This window comes from Trachurus trachurus (genome assembly GCF_905171665.1).
Source record: "Trachurus trachurus genome assembly, chromosome: 16".
NCBI lineage: Eukaryota > Metazoa > Chordata > Actinopteri > Carangiformes > Carangidae > Trachurus > Trachurus trachurus.
The window spans coordinates 7,241,704-7,267,575 of record NC_139902.1 but is presented as its reverse complement, the minus strand read 5'-3'; the positions used below and the strand labels follow the sequence as shown (position 1 = coordinate 7,267,575).

Below are 25,872 nucleotides of genomic sequence, written 5' to 3'. Positions count from 1 at the left end.
TGTCCATGTGTGTGTGCGGCGTTGAGCTCCAGCCGCGCGGGCGCACGCCTGTTCTCACTGCGCATTTGCCGCAGCAGCTGTCAAACAGATCACATTACACACACTGTAATGTCTAAGAGCGAGGAATAGCCTACACACAGTCCTATACGATGCTGTGGTTGTCCACACTTGTGCAACATCAGCTGTGCGTCGGGCTGCGGTCAAGATGCGTAACAACAGGCAGAGGAGTGACAAACAGCTTCTGTTGCAAGAGATCCGTGTGTGTGTGTGTGTGTGTGTGTGTGTGTTTTTTAGCTTGGGGGGGGGGCAGGAGGAGATCTGTGGAGGGTTTGAAAGCCACAATGACAGGCCCAGAGGCTGAGACTGTAAACACATAGACAGGGGGCATGAACCTACACATTAGCTGAAACATACAAATATCCCCTGTTATTATTACAATCATAAATATTTCATATTGATTATTTTTTTTATTCAGATGACCTATTTCTCTTATTCAGCAGATAAGCCTTTTAATATGCAGTAACTGTATCACCTGAATGCATCCATTAGCTTGCCTGATGATGTACCACCAGACAGTCCTTTGTAATATTGTGTCTGATTTTATTCAGTGTAAAAATATTTTAAAAATAAAAGATACATGGAAAAAAATAAATGGAACTGCTTCATTTTCTTTTATTGCATGATTTTGATTTCACATTTTAAACAAAGAGGTATTTCTGCACTGAGGGGATAGAGAATGAGCTTTGCTGTAAGTTTGCATGAATCCAGTGTTTAGTCTGTAGCTTATAGTGTAGGACTGTGTAGGAAACATACAAAACAGAAAATAATTGATTGGATGATCTTTAATGACCGTAATTAGATCAATGGGCTCTATGCACAGCTCCACTACTTCCTGAATTTAAGGCAGGTCTTTTATTTCCTGTCTTACATTATTGGACAAACTGATTAATCCAGGTGTGTCTGACCATTGTGACTACTCAAACACACACCTGGATTAATCAGTTTGTCCAATAATGTAAGACAGGAAATAAAAGACCTGCCTTAAATTCAGGAAGTAGTGGAGCTGTGCATAGAGCCCATTGTTAATTGTTGATTGCAAACAGAAACACAGAAAGTTCCACAGTTGTATTTAAATGATTGTTTTTTATTATTGTACACATTCAAAGGAAAGAAAAAAAAAAGATTTTTACAAGTAAAAAATGAACAAATTCTTCACCTGTTTCAACCCAAATATGTTGAAATTAGAATTTGACCATTTCAGACTGCTGGATGTCTTGATTGTACTTACACATGTTGGCCTCTGGGGGCACTGCACTGACAGTGGCTGCTCACATGGATTCATAATTGTACAAAAGCTTTATATTTGCCCCAAAACATGATCACGCAGTTAGCATATTGTGCAGACATGCAGTGTGCCGAAGAGCAGCCTCAGTGATGCGACTGCAGGGTTGCTCTCAGGAATACTAGTTGCATAATTCAGCAATGAAGAAACACAAGAACGGTAAGGTTAGGAACACTGGGTTCAGTCTAGTTGGACCATAACATGAGACCTGAGACGAACCTCAACACCATCAGTACAAATAAACATAAAATGTCAACAAACATTCACACAGTCCAGTGTTTTAGGCAACATAATGAAATGAGGTTTTAAACAAGCAGAGTCCATAAAACATCAGATGCACATTGTTCCTCCACCGGTCGGTGTTGCTCTACGTCTGGAGCAGGTGTCCGTACTGTGTGGGGTCTGGGGTTTGGTGGCGGGCCACTTTGCGAGCGTAGTACCTCTTGGACGCAGCCCTCCACGCCTCCCTCTGCAGCGTCTGAGACTCCTCGGGTAACTCGGATATCAGCGTCCTCCTCCTCCTGTCCATGATGGACATGGGTTGTGAAAACTGAGGCGCTGGGATGTGGGGGAAGGGGCCGACGCGGAAGGGGTTGGCCTGTTGGCGGGCTATTTTGCGGGCGTAGTAGCGCCGGGAGGCCGCTCTCCAGGCCGCCCTCTTCTGTCTCTGAGCCTCCTCCGGCAGCTCCGACATGGGCACCGTCCTCTTCTTCATCCTGGGGAAGTCGACAGGTGAGAAAGGAAACACACAGGTGAGTATGAAGTTCACCGAGCACTTATAACTCCACTTTATTCTGAATTAAACCCATTAAAAAACTGACTGACCAATTTTATTTTAGTTATTGAGGCATTATTTATTTAGGCATCAAAGGAAATTTATGATCAATATGAACGTCTCGACACCACCATCACAGATCTGTCAGTTGTAAACACCTTCACTGTGAATAAAGAATGTGCCCAGCTGTAACCTGCTTCATGCAGTGCAGAGTGGCCACTGTTGTTGTGAGCTTCTTGATTTAAAAATGATTCATCTTTGGCCATGAGAAAATCTGACGGCAGTTTGTAAATTTATTTATTTGTGTTTCAAATTGATTATCAATTAATAAATGATCGAGATCCTGGTAAGTTCTCTCTTCAACAACATGCTGACTGTTAATAGTCAAAGTATGTTTTCTACATTTGACTAACCATTCCTTATATTGTGGATGGCATTCCCTCTTTATTGAATAGGACAGGTAGTGACCTTAAAGGGATAGTTCAACATTTTGGCAAATTTGCCTATTGCCATAATCCAGTGGTTCCCAACCTTTTTTGGCTTGTGACCCCATTTTGACATCACACATTTCTGGCGACCCTCGATCACGTGCATTCATGTGATCGCAGCCGTCAATCATGCGTCAGTTGAGATATTTCTATATGCTGCATTTTATGTGAACTTGATTTATATTCGATTTTAATCATAATTTAAAAAAAGAATAAGAATTAGTTAAAAGAATATTTTTCAGTAATTTTTTTTATCGATTACTAGACATTTCAGGCGACCCCATTTAAATTCCGTGGGGTCCCGACCCCAAGGTTGAAAACACTGCCATAATCCCTACCACAGCATAAAAAGTGGGATTCATTGTTATCCTATGGACATGAATTTATTGAGGAAAGGAAAATTGCCAGCAACATGTTTATTCTCAGAAAGAGCTTTATTAGCAGAAATAATAATAAAAAATGTATGTATAAGTAGCACAAAACACAACTATGTACAAATAGCACAAAACACACAACTATTTACAAATGGCACCAAACACAACACACGGCAGTCTCCTCCATGATCCTACAGATGTAGACGTTTGTGGTGTGTTGCCTTGTATTGAGGATTTGCCTCTAATCTTGCCTGCAGAGTTGCACAGAGATCGGTGAGCTCCTGGCTGCGAAAAGATGGAGGTCGCACAATCCAACCAGACACTCCATCGATGATGCCGTCTTCCTCGTCAGACATCAGGTCTATGGTGGCGCTCTGCCACAGGGCCACCTCATCCTCTCTCAGCACACTCTGTCTGGCAGCCAGCAGCTGTAAAAACATTCAATAGAACTCAATCAGTATTGCACAATGCATTGCATATGGGCACAACAAATCTATTAATCACTGAATGTGAGGCTGTTCCAGAGGAGTGGGTCGTAATAATAAAAAGAAAATAGTGAGAAATAGTGAGATTGACCAACAACAGCCCTAATGTAATAAGTCTTACCCTCTTTTTTCTTGAACGACTCCGAGCTGAACTTTTCACAGCTTCAGCCTGCGCTGCGAGATCTGGCTGTCCGTACCTGAAGCTTCTGCGTATCGTTTCATAATAGGTCTTACAGGCAGCTGGAAAACAAAAAAAAAAGCATAAGACAGTAACACTTAAGCGCACGTCATTAACATGCATCTCCTTGCAGAAAAGAGTAAACGTTACTTACACACAATAGTGTCGTTATCGGCAGTGGGCACAGTGGGACTTGCAGAGAGAGCGTCAAGCAAAAATGAGGTCACGGCCTCGTTATGTGGCGAGGTCAGTCTGTGAAAACAAAATGTACCGTTAAGATGAGTATCTGTTGTACGTATTTCCTTATGCAGCAAAATGAACGCATATCCTTTAAATCTTACCCTTGCTCTGGTTTGTAGCGCCTACAATTTGCCTCAGAGTTGTGAAGACGGCGTACTGCATCCTGTAAATACACAGAAACACACTTTGATAAAGCAACTTACACCGGTTCAGGCTACTTTTAGCTTGGGCTACTTAAAGAAAGCTTTACTTTTATGCTACTTTTATCTTAGCAAGCAGCAGGCACCGAACATATTCTTACCGCAATTTTGGGATTGTGCACCCGTCTTCTCTTCTTACAGTTGGGCTCCTCTGGACTGTTTTTCTCTAAGGCAGTCAACCTTGTCTCTATGGACAGCAACCTGGAGTCTACGTCGGCGGCAAGCGTAGTTATCTGATGAGACAGCCCACTAATAGCGGTCTGCGGACTTGGTGGTGGAAAGGTGTTGTTGTTCGCGTCCATGCAGAGGAGTTGAGGGGGAGGGCGAAGTTAAGACGTCGTCCAGCCATTGTAGTCAACAGCAAAGTTGCAAAAACACAGGATTTGGAGAAAAAGTTGTGAGAAGAAAGATGCAAGTACTGCAAGTACTTCCGTGTTAGTCCTGCCCATGACCTCACACGTGATTGGATGAGGACCAGAAGTCTCGTCGGGTCCTCCAATCACAGGGGAGTTTATTGTTATACAGAAAAACTTGTGAGATGTGCTCGCATGTCACATATAAACATGTATGCAAGTATTCAGACTGTGGACAGAACTAGGAATCTTAACAACAAAAAGCTTTGATGAACTTCAAGCTAGAGTGGAAAACATCAACTGTTTTGTCTTAAGGGGCTTATCAACAACAGACACTATGACATGTGGTTTGACTTTGTGCAGGCTTGTATCATACTCTGCTCCAGAGTCAGATCCATCAATAGACTGGAAGAAGCAGATGGATACCTGCAGACATTCCTCTCAAAATGTGTCAAACTGTTTGGCCCATTGCACTGCACCCCCAACATGCATCTACATCTTCATTTGAAAGAGTGCATGTTGGATTACGGACCAGTTTATTCTTTTTGGTGTTTTTCATTTGAGCGTTTTAATGGAATACTGGGAAAGTTTAATAACAACAATAGGGCAATTGAAGTCCAGATTATGAGGCAATTTCAGCGGAGCCAACATCTTCATATGCCATGGACATGTGAATATGGTGCTGAATTTGCCAGTATTTTAGGAAGAAAAATGGTTGGGACTTTGTCATGCAGTGACACAGCTGATATGCTTTATGTGAAGCACAGTGACATGACAGACATGCAGTGTTGACTATGTATCATCGGATGTACCCTTGTGTCACTGACGGTGGCTGTTTTGCCATGACATGCAAACAGGTAACATATCTGAATGTAACATACGCAATCGATGGATCTAGAGCAGAAGGGTCTGCATATGTAGATGCTAAATGGTGTGGAAACACTAACAGTTTTGAGGACCCTGTCCTTGACCCTCGAGCAGAACCACGACCAGCCATTATTAAGCAGTTCATAGTAGTTAATGTTGTGTCAAAAGGTACTGCATTCAAACATGTTCTAGCACAAGTTTCCTGGCTTCATCCTCACCCAGACAGACATTTTCATGGAAAGCCAGTAGAAGTTTGGAGCTTGCAGGGAACAGACACGTCATACCCAGCATCATTTCTGCCTGTTGAGCGCATTGCTGAGATGTGTGGTCAACACATCTACTGTAGCAAGACCAAAGAAAAGGTCACTGTAGTCATGCCACTTATGCACTGTGATTGAACTCTAGGAAATTGAGATGTGGTTTGCATGGAATGCACATTTTACCTTTTTTTGTCAAACAAATGGTTGAAATAAATGGTTGAAATAAACGGTTTTGTCTGTCTTTTTTACATAACATTGTAGTAGATAACAAATTTTACATAATTTGTAAAAACCTATTTAGGTGATGATTAAAGTCAATTTGTTTTTTTTCTCTTAATAAGTTTCTTTTAAAATAGTTGTTAAAATAGTTTTTTTTTTTTTTTTTTACATATGGTCCTAATACACCAGCGTAGTTCTCAGCATAAAAACGTATTTGATGTTTTAAACTGACAATGGGTTAAAAGTTAATAGTTAATACCTTTTAGAAAAATGTTACCTGGAATAACACTCCCCCTGCTACCATGCTACACTGATTTGCATTCGTATAGCTTACATTAAATGGGTGAATGTGATGTACTGTAAAGCGCTTTGGGTATCGTTACAGGTATAGTAAAGCGCTATATAAATACAGGCCATTTACCATTTACCATTTACAGCATGATCATTTACATGTTAAAGCCTCCACTTGAATTAGGGAGAGGAGGGTGATGGGGGGGGGGCTGCCAAGCAAAACCCACAGCAATTTCTGACAATTCACTACAATTCCCGACAGTTGTGGGTGTTTCCTGCAAATTGTCGTGTGCAGTCGCAAATCTGAACTTCCACGACAATCTACAGTGCCAGTAACTGTCAGTGCAGTGTATAGTCATAGGGGTAGGTTCATTACTTTTAATTATCGGTGCATGCTGTCTGAGATCGGCGGGGCAGAGACGTGAGCTGCTCAGCTAACACAATGGAGGTGAACGGTACAGGTCCCCTGTCCTTCATCAAACTCATCAAATACACAATCCAACAACTCCAAAACGCTCTGGTGGAGAAGTTGTGATCTGCACATTCACCACGCTATGAGATAATAACAGAACGTTACGAGTTGTTTTCGAGGCAAATTGAAACTACATTCCAGACACGGCTGCTGGGCGGAGTGACTTCAAAAGCACAAGTAGTTCTGAGTATTTGCTTCATGTGTCGTAATGTACGTTTTGGAGTTGTTGGATTGTGTATTTGATGAGTTTGATGAGGGACAGGGGACCCGTACCGTTCACCTCCATTGTGTTCACTGAGCAGCTCGCGTCTCTGCCCCGCTGATCTCAAAACAACATGCACCGATAATTGAAGGTAATGAACCTACTGCTATGATTATAGAGATTATGGCAATGGGCGGATTTGCCAAAATGTTGAACTATCCCTTTAAGCAAGTGGCTGTCAGTGGCTCAGCATGTGAACCCAGGCAGTGACTCACCTCAGGTGTTCTCCCTCTGTCATCTGTTGTCCACCTGGGTCAGCCTCAGGTTTCTCCCTCACCTTTTTTCTCTCCTGTTTTTCTGAAGGAATCAAAAAGAGTGGAACAATTTCTTACTCTTGCAATCCCACAAACCAATGCTGACAACTTTTATTTTGCAGTTATAACACTGATCACTGCTACACTAGCCTGGATATTGACTGCAGATGTTTCTCACTGCTGCCAAAATATTTTTGATACATCAGTACATCACTGATCAAATTTGTTTTTTCTGTCAGACTGAAAAATCAAAACTGTGTCTGTAATGCATCAGTGATTAATTCTGGCTTCACAAAGCAACCATACATAAAACTTTTAAAAACCAACTCTGATTAAAATAAGTAAATATTAGATTAAAGAATTACTAAACAAGCCCACATTGTATTTTGAAGAAAACTGTTGATAATTGGCACCTTTTGTTTTGCTGCAGACTCATTTCTGTCCAGATTCAAAGAGGTTTGATACCCAGCCCTAATGTTACAGAACATGAGACAGCAGCACAGGAATTAAAACAACAGGAAATACAAATAGGATGCATTACTTTTTAGAGCAGGACTCCCTTCGTCCTGACACGGACTGTCTGTGCTCTCCTGATGCTCCCCGAATCTCTCCTCACTCATTTCCCACTTGATTAAAACGGTGTCCATGTCGCACGGCTCTTCTTTGACTACGAAGCTGCTGGGAGACGTAGGCAGATGTCCGGCTGCCTCCGACACGCCTGAAGTCTCTGAGGAGTGGGAGGTGCAGGTCTGGTCCAGGCACACTCTGCTGGGGGACGATGGGAAAGCCGACTCGTGGCTTTGGGAGGAGACATGCGAGGGGGGTCGGGCAAAAAGACCCACTGTGGAGGAAGGAGACCAGAAACAGCAACGTCAGGGGTGGAAGTAACAAACTACACTCATTACTGTTAATGAAGTTGTTTTTTGTGCATCTGTGCATTTTCAGAACTACTTGATGATAATATATTATCATAACTGTGATGCCTCGCACCAAAAACCTCAATTACCTACAATGAGTCTCTCGTTCATCCATAATTTACATCTCTTGATGTGGCTTATGAAACAAGCCTGTTTCAAGGCACTTAATGTCCAATAATATGGACATAATAAAAGTGTCTGTTGACATTTCTTTTGAATAGAGAATAAAGGTGTTTGCTGGATAAAAATATATCTAACACATTTCCTTGGTATGGTTCATGCAAAGTACATTTTAAATGAGTCAAATGTAGACAAAAATATTTACAATTTATTGGAGCTCCATAACAGATTGTTTATAGATTAACTCACTACACGAGAAAACACTTTACATTCTTCTACCTGCTATTGACAGAAGACATTGTATAGGCTCATGTGTAGGCCAGATAAAACATAAAATAATTATCATGACAAAATACTTCATAGTCATTCCTGTGTATTATTATCACCTTAACTAAATGTATGTAGCTACATGCAAAGAGTTACAAGTCAATCCTTTTCTATGTATTGGGTTCAGGTTAACAAGCACATACCAGTATGTACACAATATAAAAATACACTTTGGTTGCAGCTTTAGTGATGAATATTTACATTATTTATTGATTGTGATGATTCTTTTAAGTAATAATGAGATAATCATTTAGTCCATGATATGTCAAACATTACAGAGTTGATGTCTTTTGTCTAAAAACTCCCAAAATATTAAGTTTATTGATGAACAACAAATCCTAAGTTTAGAGGCTGCTTAATTCTTGATTTAATCACTTAATCATCAATAAAACATAGAGGAGCGCTGAGATTCGTTTCACCAACATGAGGAAACTCCTCAGCACCCTCTCCCCACCCTTCATAATAAATCAGTGTACATTTGTTGCTACTTACAGGAGATGCTCATCTCACAGTCCTGCTGCCCTGCGGTCATCTCAGCGTCCATGCAGCCGGACTCGAACCCGCTGTGCTCGCCCTGCAGCCGGTCAGCGGAGCCCCGTGAGCCCTGTGATCCGGGGGGGCTGTGCTGTGTGCGGAGCCCCAGTGATCCGGGGGGGCTGTGCTGTGTGCGGAGCCCCTGCAGCTCCTGCTCTATCTCCCCCAGCCTGCCCTCCAGCCGCCGGATCTCTTTGTCCCGGTCCGCCACCATCCGCTGGTACTCGTGAGTCCTGGCGCTGTTGACGCCGTACAGCACGTTGATGATGGAGTCTATCGCCAGGCGGATGGCGTTCTCCACCACCACCACCTCCTCGTCGCGCAGCTGCGGGTGCAGAGTCCTGTTCTTGGCCAAATTCATGTTTCTGAATCGAGCTGCTTTGATGTGAGTGAGACTGAGCTATCAGACTAGCTAAAGGTAAAGGATGCTGCTGCTGCTGGGCTAAGTTACCAGACCGCTGCGGCTCACTGAAAACACTGACAACACAACACCGCCCCCACGACTTCACACATTAAACACACAAGTCTCATTTATCAGATGACTCCAACGACTTACATGTAAATAAACAACAGGACACCAGTCACTTGGCCCTGCTGCACTGATGCTGCACCGAATATCAACACTCTGGAGTTGGAGGTTTGTTTCCTGCCGCACTTCTTCGCTGCAGCTGCTGCGGATGTGGACGTGGCTCAGCGGCCACAGCGCCACCTGGTGGATCTAACCACCAACCACCACCACACTGACAGACTGGTTCATATGTTGTTCTCACATGTGACTGCCATACATAGAAATAAGTTGGAAATAGAAATACTGTAGTTATATTACAGTTGGAAATTAAGACATGTTAAATGACTCACTCATTGCTGTGCCTTTGCTTTCTCTTGTACAATTTATAGAAAGTTATATGGATGTTTAGGCCTATACTGTATGTCCATTATTGATTTATTACTTATTGATTGTGTGTACGTTTCACTTTATTATTATGTACTGTATGGTTACCTGTCTTCATCCAGCCTTGTTGTCCTTGTTTTGTAGTTGTATGTCTCTTTTTATGGTTCCGATCCAACAGGCTGAAACTCAAAAGATGCTAAATTTGATTTACTGATATGACATACAACAAAAAAACCAAAACAAAGCACCAAGTTCAAGCTTTTTTTTTTTTAATTAATGGTCAGACACGCTGATTTTAACTAGCAACTGATCAATTGATCACATCCATTCATGGAATTTGCATGCAAGTTTCCAAAAATGTAGTTTCAGCAGGTTCAGTGTTTCACATGGGCACTAAATGCTCTGAATTCTAGTACACCATAATATGTATCTTAATGGTAAATTTGAATATTCCTTTGTTTTAATCACTTGAGACGTCCCCACACCCTGCATTCCCCCCAAGGTATCAGAACTCCTTTTGTTTGTTACCCATTTGTGTATTTTAAGAGGACGTCCACACGAATCAGTTTTTTTCGAATCCGGAGAAATACTTGATCGGATCGTCTCTAGACCTTCACTCTGCAGGATGCCCCAGGTGTGAAACACACCCTCGGGAGTCGGTGCCAATACCTACAGGACAAAGCAGTGTGAAAACATTGTCTAAGTAGAGGGTCGACCCCTGCAGCAGACAAGGGGGTGTGGAATACACCTTAGGGTATAAATGTTTAGTCTCCCCATTTCTCTTGGTCTTTCTTTACCATCACCACTCGGTTGAGGACTGACCTTTCTTTGCAAGGAAATAAAAACATGTCGGCCGGCAAAGTCTCTATTTCAATATTCACCAACAGCAAACAGCTAAAAATGTCCACGACAGATCCCAGCACAATAACATTTCTTCTAATCGACATTCTGACTGTTGCAGTTTCTCTTTGCTTTTATCACTTAAACATTGTATTGTGTTCTGTATTTTGTGTATGATAACAGAACTGTTTTGTTTTATTATCGAACTAATTTAATTTTCAGAAATACAAATGTAAGATCATGTCAGAAAAAGAGGACAATGGATAAGAATAAAGTAACAAAAAGATGAGATTTTATTGGCATTACCAATGTAACAGTTATTCCAATAAACTCCCTGCAGTTCATTTCCTGCTAGAGAACATTGCACATACATCATCCTTGAAACAGACATAACTCCCTTTCATTTTTTTTTTAAAACAACAATCTCATAATGCTTTAATAATGCCATTTACAATTATTAGGTCTACTAACATAAAATGCAAATAATACGTACTCTGGAGAAACATAAAATAAACATGATTGATAACATAAAACTAATATAAAAATATGATGTAACAAAATGATACAAATGATAAAAAATGAATGGTGGAAATTAAAGTATAAGTGCATTGAATACTAGAAAACATTTAAAGTAATAAGAATAACCGTGCAACTTTTGCAATCTAGCATATGATAGGTGTACATATTAGTGTTTTTTTTTTTAACCTACTTTACGTACAAGAATTAAAAAAAAAAAGGGAAGAGTAAATGTAGTTGTGTATTTCTTTGTGCATCTACATCTGGCTATGGACCTGTTGAGTTATAGTTGCGTCTCACTGATAATAAAGATGATATAACAGAAGTGAATTCAGTGGTTATTAACTGTGTGATGTATACAGCATGACTTTTTACTATTCTATCACGTGAGTAAACATCTCGTCCATACAGTAATCTTGCATGCTGCTTGTCTCCTTTCCCTTCTCCTGTCTCCTTTTCCGTCCTCCATCTCTGTCCCCTGCCAGCTGAAGCCAGCGCTTTATGTATCTCTCTATCTCCTCATCCACCGCGTCTTTGCAGAATGAATTCTGCCTGACTGCATCTGCAGGAGAGGAAGAGAAAGGTGCAGAGACAGACACAACTTAATCTGCAGACATTTTTATTCAAGGTTATTCCCTTTTCACAACCTCATTTCTTTAGCAGTAGTGAGAGTCCCCCCTTAATTTGACGTTTGATGTTGAAATCTCAAATCTCAAGCTTATTCTGCATGCTCTAGTTATACTCACTGAGGATAACTCTCTTGATTGTGAGGTTCTCAATCTTCTGCTTGTTATTTCTTCCCCTCCAGTTAATGTTTTTGGCCAAAGTGTTGGTAAAAAGCTTGGCCATTATCCTCCACACACTCTCCTTGGTCGTCATTCCTCCAGCCAGGCCGAGGTATGAGGTCTGAAAAGTAGTGTTGTTACTGTGTGTTACTTAATTTCTGTGTGGCATTCCTCCAGCATAATGTGTGGAAGTCAGTTGAAGGGGAAAATGTCTCTGGGGGAAATTCTAAGAGCTGAAATCAATGATTCACTTCAAAACATTTAAATTGAATGAATTATTTCGTTTGATAGATAACATTTACAGACAAGATAAGATAAGATGTACCTGCATTGATCCTCCATAGAGGAAATTAAAATAGACAAAACAGCACAGTAGAGTAGCAGCATAAGGTGAAATGTAATAAACAATGAAATTAAGAATAGAAACAGACTAATATTAAAACATAATATAAAAGAAAGGCTGAAACATGTCACAGATCCTCACCATTTTGTTCTTCAGCTCTGGCTCAGTAGAGAGCCTATGTTCCAAACTTCTTAAGTCCTGCACCGACTGGAGAGGAAGCGGAAGTGTCCCGACATCTGGAGGTTCACAGAGCGGCGCTCCGGATGAGTTTCCTGCCTGCAGTATCTGAAGAACAGTGGTGTTTTGTTGTTTGATGGTCTCCAGTGAAACAAGGACCTCTAGAAGTATTGCTATAAAAAAGACAGAACAAACATCTTAATATAGCATCAGCAACAAATCCAGTGTTTCCACATTTACACTTCTATGATGTTTTGTTTGAAGCTTTGATCCATGAGAAGACGTAGTTATGGTTTTAAGAAACAAAAACTATATCTCTGTGTAGTTTAATATCCCCTCTCTGACGACAGGACAGTGAGCCAATCAGAGGAGAGAATCTGAACCTCTCCTCTGTTCTCTGGGTGATTAAATAAGAATATGGCAGATTTTGTGTAAGCTCTTCAAAGAAACCAGATTTTAAAAGGTTCAGTAGATCCAGGAGGAGTGGTGTTTGCTTTGTTGTGACATCACAAAGTTACAGAAGTCCTGGCGACGGAATTTTAAGGGTCAGTTTTTTGTTTCTCCATACAAGTTGTGTTCATTTCTCCATGGACTTGGCTCTCTGGTACTTTCAAAGTACTGATATACACTAGAGGTCTTTATAGGAACAAAAGACATGGAATTTAAATCTTCAATTAATACACTATGGGACCTTTAAGGCTAACTCTGACCACGTCGCGACCAAGTTTTAAAAAAAATATTATTCTTCACTGATCTCCAGCAGAGTATATATTTGATATCTGCCTTGTAGAGTCTGATTCACTTTACACTTATGTTTTTTAAATGCTGATTTAAAAGCCTGAAGACTACTGTAATTGTAATTTTAACTTCTTTGTATTTTACCCAACCTCCCACCTTCTCACCAACATACCAGACTTTTAAATGTAATTGTAAATTCAACTCCTTTGCATTTCAAGTACCTGAGAAACCCAACCTCTCACTTTCTCATCAATACTCAAACCCTTTTGTTTTTTAAATTGTGTTGCTTAGACCTCTTAATCACACTCTAGGATGTCAGTGCCGATACCTGTGAAAGACAAGAGTGTGAAAAGACATCCTGAGTAGGGGGCTGATCCCAAAGCAAACAAAAGATGTAAACACACCCAAGGGGTGGGCTTTTCCTCTAGTATAAATGTTCAGATTTCCTGATGATCAGGGTCTCTCTTCATTTTGAACCGCTCGCATGTTGATTGACCTTTTTTTTTACAAAGAAAATAAAACTTTGTCGGCCGGCAAGAAGTCTCTCTTTCATTCTTCACCAAAGCAGAAAAAATTCTTTCTCCTTATTATTATTTTCATAAATTGTTTCGTCCAAATACTGAAGGTAATGGATCACAAATATTACGTTTACAAGCTTAAATTATTGATGCAATATGAATGAATGTTAGATTGGGAAATGCTGCCCCTAACTGTGATATAGTAGAAGACATCTCACTCTGTTAGATTTGTTGAAACATAAGAAACAGTATAATTTTTATTTTCATTCATAAAACACAGAAAAAACAAAGATTTTTAACTCTTACGGTCACATGTCGGTTGCTGAGCTGACATGCTGATGTACGCCTGCTGCTGTAATGTTAGGGGGTCTTGTGCATGTATGTGTGAAGCCATGGAGCCATTGGAGCTGTGACCCTGTAGTAGTGGTGGGCTCATATCTCCCAGACTGTGTTTAGGAGCAGTTGTTTTAGATGCAGATCGTTGTTGAGTCACACAAGGTTTCTTCATTATGGCGTCATCATCCTCACTCTCAGGCTGGCAGCATCCGTTTCTTTCCCTTGATTCGCTGAAGGAGTTTGACACAGAGAAGAACTTGATCATACATCATCATCGACCTTCAAGAATGTTATCAGACAACATAAGACTAGGCATCCACTGCAAATACACATTTCTACTCACCAATAAACCACTTATATACATTTGATGACTCTATTTAGGATGAAGAAATCTTTACCCGCCTTTCCGTTTCAGACTGGTCCCGTGCTGGTTTTCTTCTTCTGTTGTGATGGGCTTGTTGATCTGAGGATTTGCAGGCTCACACTGAGCCTGTGTATCTGAAAAACAAGATTTTCCAATGTTCAAACTAGCAGTCAGAGAACATATTTTAAATTATTTCACATTTTTTTTATTTCTAATATTTTTAAATTATTAATTATTATATTCTAAATATTTAAGTCACACAAAACTCAAATCAAACCTGTGATATAATGTCTTAAATATAAGAACTCTGTTTCCAGCACTGAAACACTAATAACAGGCTAAGGGAGGACACATGTTCACTGGGTCCTGACTGAAACAACTGGAAAACTTAGATGGACTGTGAAAGAATACAGCTAATTCTAGGAGTTTGGGTAAATGTGAACAAAAAATCTGTGTACATTAATAGTGATGGCCCTCTCCCTCTGACATTTCTGACATAGTATAAAGACACCATTGCATGCCAAAACCTGTCATGCAACTTCACATTCATAATTTTTCTATTACCTGATGTAAATCAAATTATTTTCAGTCCAATAAAACCAATATCAAATTCAACCATCTCTGTCAAGAGTAAAATATCACTTGGTAGAATCACAGCAGCTGCAGGAAGTCGTTATCTCGTGTTTTAGATCTAGATATTGAAATCAGTTGCCAAAAGCAGTGATTTAATCTTCACTGCAATTCAGGAAATGGCAACGTGCTACTTGAAGTGGAGGGAAGTTGTAACATCACGTAGCACTACAGGTCTCATGCACACAGGAGTATTGTCGGTCGGAGCAGAAAACCAAACAGAGACAAAATGCAACCAAACACGAATCTCCAACATTTTCACACAGAGAGACACATTTGCATCATAAAAAGTACCTGCGACTCCCAATGGCTACAGGACCTCATGTCTTGCCTAAAGTTAGAAAAAATACGCTGCTCTATTCGTAAATCAGAACAAAAGTTTTACAGGATATGGGCACACCGCTTCTTGCTTATTTTCAAAGACCGATGTTATAATTGAACCGACATACTCCCAACACTGCCCTTGATATTCCAGCACTAAGACCCACAGACCAGGCTAGCAGTTGTCCTACTGTGATTCAAGTCGGCTCTCTGTAGAGCTATACAATAAAACCATAGTAATAATATTGAATGTACAAACTGATGATTATCAACACTGGAAAAAAATCCTGCGAAAAGACTCAAACTAAAAACAGATCCAATCATCCAACAAACAAGTATGATGTAAAATACACTGTGATGACTTTTAATATATTTATCATTTTCTATAGATTCAAAGGAAGGTCTGAAGAAAGGTACATATAAAAACTTTGAGATGAATTTAAAGGAATTCCCTTAAAACATCCCTATGATATACAGTGGGGAAAATAAGTGTTTGATCCCCTGCTGATTTTGTAAGTTTGCTCCCCTACAAAGAAATGGACTGTTTATAGTTTTTATGGTAAGTTTATTTTAACAGAGAGAGACAGAATATCAACAAAACATCCAGAAATAATATCATCATATAAAAGGTTATAAATTAATTTATATCTGATCCAGTGAAATACGGACAAAAATCAGCAGGGGATCAAACAGGCTACTTATTTTCCCCACTGTATCCGTCATGGGGCCAGGGATGTGTTATCCAGGTCATGGTGACCTTGACATTTCACCTCCACCTTCTAGTCAATTCATTCTGGAGTCACAAGGTACACAGCATCAGGGAGAACGCAGCCGACATGCTGCTAACTCTTAACAGTGTCGCTGCTAAAATGGTGCTTCTCACTCGAACACTGAGTTAGTTGCATCAGCATCAGACACAGCTTGCAAAAAAAGTTGTGATGCGGAAAAACGTTAAGTGCATAGGACAAATGCAGGAAGCAGGTATGTCATCACACCGGTCCGATACAGAAACCACACACTCACAGTTCCTAGAAGAAACACACATTCACAGTTCTTAGAAAACTTTGAAGGTTCAGATCGTCCTGGTGCATCCTGCAGAAAAAGCAAACATGACTAATTTAAGCATCATGTTCTTATGGTTTTCTTCTTTGTTTTGAAATACCTTATCAACCACTAAGTAGGGTGAAGTCAGCTAAAATGGGCCATCAGGTAAAATGGGCCAGATAAGGTTGGAGCATCATAGCTCTTATAACAAATCTAACAGCCAATCACAATAACTGATCTTGCATTGTTGCTACAACACTTCTTGACATGTAATAATAGTTTTGATTGGTCTGATGTTGTGAAGGTGGGCGGGGCAGAGCTTTACATGCAACACATCTGGGCGATTGAGCAGAAAGTAAGCATGGCATATAGTGAATGTCACTCATAATTAATAAGGGTGATAAGGCAAATATAAGTGATCTTACCAACAAAGAAAAATGCTTATGAACAATGTATTGGCAAGCTCTTTCAAATAAATTTTTTTAAATTTAAAAATAAACATTGATTTTTGTGAAAAAATGCCATTTTAGGTACCGGCCCATTTTAGCTGAGTCAACGAGCTAAAATGGGCCACGAATTTCAGCTAAAATGGGCCACATACAAAACACAGTCTTACACTGAAGTTACACAGAAATTGAGGGTGCAAAACATGTTCAAAGCTAGATATATATCCAAGGTTGGTCAGTGCCACTTATGGTACCATTAGCACTGTGGGGAAGAAAATGGCATCTATAATGCCACACACACACACACACACACACACACACACACACACACACACACACACACACACACACACACACACACACACACACACACACACACATAAACACACAGTAAAAAAGCCTATAACATAGTCAGTTAACAAAGAGCATTGCAACAACATGATCATGTAATTTTAAAATGCATTTTAAGATTAAATAATTTCTTCAACCTCTTATGTATTTACTGTTAATGTTTAGTTTAGTTTTGTAGTTTAATGGTAGTGTCAATTCATTATTAAAATTTAAATGATTTCTGCTAAAATTACTGTGTTGTTCTCTCTTGGCCCAATTTAACTGAACGGCTGGCCCATTTTACCTGAACCTTTATCATACCTCGAGAGGGAACATCCCGATACTTTAACTCTCATAATTCCAAAACAATTATACTTTTCCAATTTTTTTTCACACAGAAACATTTAAGAGACCTATGTCGATTTTTTAAAATATCAATGGATTTCATGCATAGCTTCTTTGATGGTCTTATTAACACTAGAACCGCCGTGAGGTCATTTTGACCTCTCTCGCTTCTTAAAATGCACGTAACTCTGTTTGCGTAAAAACCCTATGTCTCCCAGTCGGTGACTTTTCCTAAAAGTGTGTTCTACATCATCTTATGCGTTTTCACGATTCTAGTATAAAAGAGAACGAAAAAAAGAGTGATTTTACCTAGAACCGCCAAGAGGTCATTTTGACCTCCATTCATTCTAATGCAAAAATGCTAAATGTACTGCATTTATATAGCCATATATATTATAAAGCCAGCCAGACACACGGTTCAAAACACTTTATGGTAATGCTTCACATTCATATACATACACATACTTTACCAAAAATAACAATAGTCGTTGCTAGGCAACCAATATAGACGACTCTTTATTTTTCTATTTTTCGAACAGTGTATGTATATAAAAAATTATAAAACTGATTTTCCAATCATTGCAATCTGGGCTAAAGATTGTCCATTTAGTCACTCAGTTTGTCAGTTAGTTAGTTAGATAGTTAGTTAATTAGATAGTTAGTCATTTTGACCTCATCCCACAACACAACACAAGTTCAGATATTAGAAAGTTGTCAAACAGTTAAAACAGGTGTCAAACAGATAACAAATGAACATTACTCATAAACATTGAACATAACAATGACAGTCCCTTGCTCTCATGAGAAATGGACATGAATTCAGAAATTTGTAACAATTTTGAAATTTTTTATATACACACACTGTTCGAAAAATAGAAAAATAAAGAGTCGTCTATATTGGTTGCCTAGCAACGACTATTGTTATTTTTTGTAAAGTATGTGTATGTATATGAATGTGAAGCATTACTATAAAGTGTTTTGAGTTGTGTGTCTGGCTGCTTATATAATATATATGGCTATATAAATGCAGTCCATTTACCATTTTTGCATTAGAATGAATGGAGGTCAAAATGACCTCTTGGCGGTTCTAGGAGTACATGGAATGTTGGCGGTTCTAGTGTTAATCGTTTACCAAAAAGTGGCCCATTTTACCTGACTTCACCCTAGCTCAGGTCAACTTTACCTTGGACTATTTTATTAGTACATTAGTTTTAGGAATATGACTCTGATAAGTGAGTCACATGGTTTGCCGACAGGTTGTGTCTCACTGGTAATTACTGCAGTTTAGGCAAGACAAGGCAATTTTATTACTATAGCCCGTTTTTACAATAATTAACAGTTTGTCTCATTTATAAAGCATCCAATACTGAGTTCCTTAATGTACATAGATTTAAAAGTTTTGTTAAGCATCAATTTATTCTCATTTCTCGTTTCATTACCGATGAGCAGTATCATATGGAAAGATGGAGAGTATTCCTAGAAATTCTTCTTCTTCTTCTTCCGAAGGAAGTCATACTTCCCATGGGCGAAAACTCACCAAACTCTACAGAAACGTCCAACCCCATGCCAGATTTACTCAACTCCAAGGACATGTGCCCCCCCCCCCAGTAATTTTTTTATTCTTCTGTAGGGATCCATCTGATTGGTCCGCTGAGACTATACGCTCTGGGTCCTATCCTCTTTCTGAATGATACTATCACATCCGCTCTTCCCAACAAGGTGTGTATGTTTTGTTGTCTCTTTATCACCTGGAAAGTGATGATGATGACTTCTGTGTTTACTAGCTACTATTCCCATTGTCAATTACAATTTGTAACTGACAGCAGAAGAACATTGTTGAAGCATATAGATTGAGCATTAGCCGAGGAGTATAGAACATGTAAACATATGGTAAACAAATGGTGTGAAATGGTTGAGAAGTGCCTCAGTAGTTTAGAATAAGTGTAAAACAATGTGTCCAACATGAACAAAATGGGGGAATGTGTATTTTCAAGTTTAAAGTTTAAATAGCTGAAGAACAAATTACCGTGAAGGGATTCAATTTATACCGTGATATGAATTTTAAAGTAAAGTAAAGGGTAAAGGTAGCCTACTTCATTTGTCATTTGTCATATATACAGTTAGTACATTCATGCCAATAAAGCAAATTTGAATTGAATTGAGTCAGAGAAAGAGAGACAGACAGTGAGAAAGAGGGAGATTTGATTTTTGATTTTTAAGATTTATTTATTACCAGTTCTAAGCTTTATCACAATTTTACACAATTACAACAAGGAGATGACCCATGAGAGACAGAGACAGAGAGAGGGAGACAGACAGAGAGGGTGAGAGAGAGAGAGGGAATGAGACAGAAAGAGATGGATAGAGAGAAAGAAAGCTACAGAGACAGAGATAGACAGGGATAAGGGGAGAGAGAAACTGAGAGGGAGAGAGGGAAAGAGAGGGGGGAGACAGACAGGGAGAAGGAGAGAGAGGGAGAAAGAGAGAAAGACGGGGAGAAAGGGAGAGAGAGAGGGAAGAGAAAAACAGAGAGGGAGGGAGAGACACAGACAGACAGAGAGGGGGAGAGAGGGGGCAGCGAGGGAGGGAGGGAGAGAGAGAGACACAGACAGAGAGGGCGGGAAAGAGAGAGGGGGAGAGACAGACAGGGAGAAGGGGAGACAGAGAGGGAGGGAGGGAGAGAGAGGAGAGGGGGGCAGAGGGAGAGGGAGAAAGGGAAATAGAGGGGGGAGACAGACAGGGAGAAGGAGAGGGGGGGCAGAGAGAGAGGGAGGGAGAGAAAGAGGGAGAGAAAGAGAGAGATTGATAGAGAGAAAGAGAGAGGGGGGCAGACAGGGGGAAGGAGAGAGACAGAGACAGGGAGAAAGGAGAGAGACAGACAGAGGGGGAGACATGTTGGCTGTTTCAGACAGGGAGGAGGGGAGAGGGCTCTCTGGTCCTCTTCCACCTCTCTGGCTTCCTCAGGCCCACGGTGTGGCGAAAACTCTTCCACCGTGACATTGTCCTCGATCTGGTGGCCCCAGTCTCATCAGCATCTGTGGGTTCGGGTTCGGAGTTAGAGAGACGCTCCTCCTCCTCCTCATCATGTTCGTTCTCTGTGTTGAGCCTAGTTTTCGGAGTGGATGTCGCAGTTTTGCAGTGGATGTCTATCTGGGCCCTCATGAGCTCTTTATTCTCTTTTTCTGTCTGTAGCTCATGCTGTAGTTCGTTGATCTGCTGCCTGGCAGTGATGAGTTCATACCCCTGGGTGTCTGCGTATGAAGCCTTCAGTCTCTTCAGTTCTTCTTGGAGACTCTTGATCTGGCCATTCTTTTCCTTGAGCTTGATGGTCATCTCGTTACACTGGGCGTTATTCTTAGACATCACAGGCTCTTTATTCTCTTTTTCTGTCTCTAGCTCAGGCTGTAGTTCGTTGATCTGCTGCGTGGCAGTGATGAGTTCACCTTCATACCCCTGGGTGTCTGCGTATGAAGCCTTCAGTCTCTTCAGTTCTTCTTGGAGAATCTTGATCTGGCCATTCTTTTCCTTGAGCTTGGTGGTCATCCTGTTATGCTGGGCGTTATTCTTACACATCATTAGCTCTTTATTGTCTTTTTCTGTCTCTAGCTCATGCTGTAGTTCGTTGATCTGCTGCTTGGCAGTGATGAGTTCACCTTCATACCCCTGAGTGTCTGCGTATGAAGCCTTCAGTCTCTTCAGTTCTTCATGGAGACTCTTGATCTGGCCATTCTTTTCCTTGAGCTTGATGGTCATCTTCTTATGCTTGGCGTTATTCTTAGACATCATGAGCTCTTTATTGTCTTTTTCTGTCTCTAGCTCATGCTGTAGTTCCTTGATCTGCTGCTTGGCAGTGATGAGTTCACCTTTATACCCCTGGGTGTAGTCGAATAAAACCTTCAGTCTCTGCAGGAGACTCCTCATCTTGTCATTCTTTATGTTGAGCTTGATGGTCATCTTCTTATGCTGGGCGTCATTCTTAGACATCATGAGCTCTTTATTCTCTTTTTCTGTCTCTAGCTCATGCTGTAGTTTGTTGATCTGTTGCCTGAGGTGTTCATATCCATACCCCTGGGTGTCTGGACATGAAGCCCCCAGACTCAGTTCTTCTTGGGGAGCCATGTTCTTGTCTTTCTCTGTGTTGAGCTTGGTGATCATCTCAGTTTTCAGACGGTGAAAATTGTTGAACGCTTCAGTGATCTTATCAATCTCAGCCATCAGGAGCTTTTTCTCTTCTAGCTCATGCTGTAGTTTGTTGATTTGCTGCCTGGCAGTGAGGAGTTCACATTTGTCCTTGATGGTCATCTTCTTATGGTGGGCGTTATTCTCAGCCATCATGAGCTCTTCATTTATTTGTTCTGTCTCTAGGTCATCCTGTAGTTCGTTGTTCTGCTGAATGGGGTGTTCATATCCAGACCTCTGGGTGTCTGCGTAAGCTCTCAGTGTCTTAAGTTCTTCTTGGAGACCCGTGATCTTTTTACCCTTTATGTTGACCTCCTTTTCCAGATAATAAGAATTGTTGGACTCTTCCGTCATCTTGCGATGAAGGGTGTCATTCTGAGCCGTCAGGGAATTTATATCCTCGCATTTTGTCTCTAGGTCATGCTGCAGTTGGCTGTTGTGATGCCTGAGGAGACCCAGTTCTTCTTGGAGACCCATGATCTTTTTATCCTTCATGTTGAGATGGGTGGTCATCTCAGTTTTCAGATCATGTAAATGGTTGATGACTTCCGTCATATTGATGGGCATCTTGTTATGGCAGGTGGTATTCCAAGCCATCATGTGCTCTTTATCAATTTTTTCTGTCCCTAGGACATCTTGTAGTTCCTTGTGCAGCTGACTGAAGTGTACAAATTCAGACCTCTGGGAGTCTGCGGAAGCCATCAGTCTCTTGATCTCATCATCCCTTCTGTTGAACTCGGTGGTCAAATTTTGTGACTCTTCAGTCATTTTGAGACAAAGGGTGTCAATCTTAGCCATATGGGACTTTTCTTTTGTCAGTAAGTCAAAATATAGTTTGGTTATCTGCTGCTCTCTGGTCGTGGTGGCTGTTGTAGCTTCTCCTGAGATGCTTTATATTGAAAGTTGTCGAAGACGTGTTGTGTAAAATCACAAGGTGCTCTCTGAACACACTGTGATGTTTGCAATGACTTTTAAGTGGAATTTCATAATTGATGATGTCACTTATGATGTCACAATTTGGCCTTTTAAGTTAAACATTCTATTTTTGTTGCATACGCGTGCGTTCCAATTTTTTTGCGAGCTGATGTCACCCACAGTCTATGATGTCACCAGAAATTCTCTGATGTCACTGCCCGATCTGCAGCCATCTTGGACAGCTGCGTACGGCGACTGCGCTTGGACAAACTTCATTAGGGCACTGCCCAAGCACTGTCTAATTTCTACAATCGCAAGTCTGTTTAAAGTTCTGTAAATACAAGAGAGAGAAAAACGACTGTCTGTTTCACTGCCATTGTTTATTTATTTAAATAAAAGGGACTACGAGTCTAGGTCACCACTTGTAGCTAACAGGGAAGCTGGAGGGAGTGGGGGGGGCCGCCTCTTCATTTTTTTTCTTCAATAAGTCACCCATCAGTCAAAAAGAGGGAGCTTAGCATCCTCCGAGTTGCTGTGATTCATGCATGTGTTTTTCTCTGACTGTGTTAGCCTTGGATGAAGGATGTTCTGTACTTCCTGAAGTCACGCCTGTCTCAGATCTCAGATGCCCTGAGAAAGAAATTATTTGAGCTCACCACCAGCACCACGTCAGCTTCAGCACGAAGACGGAGACAGGGTGAGGAACAGGTAGCATGTGTGTGCTGTTTCTGTAGCTTTAGCAGTGATGCCGCATTTGATGCATGATTCTCGTGTGTGCTTCTATTTCTCTTGCTCTGCGTTTCTATCCCTTTGTTTCTCTCAGTTAAAGGTAACAGTGACAAAACACCCACTGTGGAGACCACTGAACAACTGGGAATGGATTACGTCTTTTGGACGGCAGCAGATCTGGACAAGATAACAGAAATACTTGGTGACACCCCTAACTACAAAGCAGACCAACTTGCCGTTCTCAAAAAGAAAGCAACTGAGGTAAAGGAAAGTAGGAGTCTTATTTTGCTATAAAGTAAACCCTGCATTTTTTTCATAGCAGCAGGAGAAGGAGCTCAACTTTGTAACTTGCTGTTAAGTGCTTTTTAATTCGTTTTAATTCACCAAAAAATAGTCACAGGTCACATAAAAGTCCTCTTCTTACTTGGTGTGGCTCATTTCTACTCATTTCTTTTTATTTTAAGCATCATTGAAAAATCTCACATTCATCAAAGTCCCTCCCTGAGTCTATTTGAGAAGACACACACCAGTTCTCACTTCCAGACAATTAGCTCACTGAGGCCCCGTCCAGACGAATTCGTTTTTTTCGAATCCGGATAAATACTTTATCGGATTGGCCTCGCGTCCACACGGATCCGGCGTTTTCAGGGGGTGAAAACGGTATTTTTTGAAAACGGGTCCCAGAGTGGGAAAATTTGAAAACGCCGCCCCAGCGTTTCCGTCTGGACGGCCAATACGGATTTTTTCTGAAACGATGATGTCATGCCCCCCGCCGCTCTACCTGTAACCTGAGAGACACACACACACAGACACACACACCGCTGCAGCAGCTGCTCACTGACAGTCTATGCACGTAACAACAACAACGGCCGACTAACGTCGCGTCGCTCAGACGCTGCGGCTGAATCGCGCCTGTTTAATCATCACTGATCGTAATATTTACTCTGACACGACTCCCTGTCAACATTTAATCCCATGTTTGAGTTTGAATACAGCGGGGAACTTCTTCTTCTATTGAATTACAGCGGGGACCCCGTCTTCTTCAGCTGTCTTAAGTGTTTATGTGTGGCAGGCAGCGCTGCAGCGACACACACACTCCACACACACGCCTGCAGTATGTAGGTACTACAGCGTTTTGGGTCGTTTTCACTGGATCAGTGTGGACGCAGATATTTTTGAAAACGATGCCGTGTTTACGGAGATTTTTTTCAAAACGATTAAGAAAAAGATCGGATTCAGTGAAGCCGCGTTTTCGTGTGGATGGGGCCTGAGTTAGGAACTGGTTCTTGGTGTTAGAGGATGTGGGTTCAAGACCCAACCAGGGAACTGACTAAAGTACCAGATGGTCTTTGTGAAACAAATGTACAAAATGTCAGAGTCACAGTAGATGTTTGACAAATACATATCAGAATTTGACCTCTTTTTTACAGTGGTTTCAAATCTGCCTGCACGACAGTGAAAGGCTTACTCAATTTGTGAAGCCACCGTAGCACTGCTACTTGCCAATTAGCTCAGTGCGATAGAAAATGGTCTTTGGTTCCAGAAGTTGTGGGTTCAATCCTCAATTGGTGCAAAATTATCATTACATGGTCAACTGTCATGTCTTCCTATTCTCCTGTTTGTTGTTCAGAATTTGCCTAAATTTGCCAAAATATAGCCCGGACCCGACCCATCGCTGCACAGCAGCTATAATTAGTCTTTGGTTTTGTGTTTGGTGTCTTTCAGTCGGATACTTTCCTGTTGCTTTATATTGTCTTGTTATAGCTTGTTTGTTTTTTAGTTTTTGTTTTCTGTCCTCTCTTATGTTTGTGATGTTGAGGGTTTGTATGTTACTGCCACCTGATTATTAAAGCCAAAAAGTAGTAAATAAAAAAGTAAAAGGAAAAAAATTATGAGAAAGAAAGAAAGAAAGAAAGAAAGAAAGAAAGAAAGAAAGAAAGAAAGAAAGAAAGAAAGAAAGAAAAAGGTCCCCACTAGGGGTGGTGGTGGTTGGGATAAAAAAAAAAAAAAACAGTTTGTCTCAAAGGGCTTTACATAGCATCATAACAACATCCTCTGCCCTTTTAGTTTAATTCAAATAGGATAAATAAGAATAAAAGAACCAGCTTACTGTACAATCCCATTTATCTAATGCCTTACGCTTTACAATACACTGATCTCTGTAGTTTTAGGCCCCTGTTCAGTCCAACATTCACTCAGCAGCTTCCAGACATACAGGCAGAGTAATAGAGGAGTGAGAGGAAGAACAAGGGGTCCTCCAGCAGACAGCATGGAAGAGTCAGGCCGCTCTGAAGTGTCCAGGCCTCAGTCAAATTAGGTTGTGTGTTTGGGTTGAGTCAGTTAGAGTTAGACAACAAAATGTGGTAGTGTTTTGGTAGATTTGGTGTATTGTGTTAAGTGTGTTATTGTATTTTGGAAATTTGTGTCGGTGTTGCGTGAAATTAATGGTTTTGGCATTTGTGTGTT

The 25,872-nt window shown here is 40.8% G+C and overlaps 2 protein-coding genes across 3 annotated transcripts in view; both read right to left on the bottom strand.

Annotated features, from left to right (window-relative positions):
* Positions 1–1,367: 1,367 nt before the first annotated feature.
* Positions 1,368–9,571, bottom strand: LOC310999368 (uncharacterized protein). Of its 2 annotated transcripts, XM_083989766.1 has the most exons (8): positions 8,917–9,571; positions 7,602–7,901; positions 7,022–7,103; positions 4,184–4,349; positions 3,984–4,045; positions 3,797–3,894; positions 3,586–3,704; positions 3,116–3,407 (listed from the first exon to the last, which is right to left on the bottom strand). In XM_083989766.1, exons 1-8 carry the CDS (start codon positions 9,317–9,319, stop codon positions 3,171–3,173), a joined length of 1,467 nt encoding a protein of 488 aa, XP_083845892.1. In that variant the 5' UTR covers positions 9,320–9,571; the 3' UTR covers positions 3,116–3,170. The 2 variants fall into 2 exon arrangements, with proteins under 2 accessions (XP_083845893.1, XP_083845892.1); XM_083989767.1 differs by lacking the exons at positions 3,116–3,407; positions 3,586–3,704; positions 3,797–3,894; positions 3,984–4,045; positions 4,184–4,349 and adding an exon at positions 1,368–2,058.
* Positions 9,572–11,393: 1,822 nt separating this feature from the next.
* LOC310999920 (uncharacterized protein) overlaps positions 11,394–25,872 on the bottom strand; it is a 45,370-nt gene continuing 30,891 nt past the window's right edge. The window contains exons 3-7 of the mRNA XM_083990528.1: positions 14,502–14,601; positions 14,074–14,333; positions 12,476–12,684; positions 11,953–12,112; positions 11,394–11,768 (exon numbers count right to left, since the gene is read on the bottom strand). Coding sequence (XP_083846654.1) covers positions 11,581–11,768; positions 11,953–12,112; positions 12,476–12,684; positions 14,074–14,333; positions 14,502–14,601 — 917 coding nt within the window. The 3' untranslated portion in view covers positions 11,394–11,580. The remainder of the gene's footprint in view (positions 11,769–11,952; positions 12,113–12,475; positions 12,685–14,073; positions 14,334–14,501; positions 14,602–25,872) is intronic.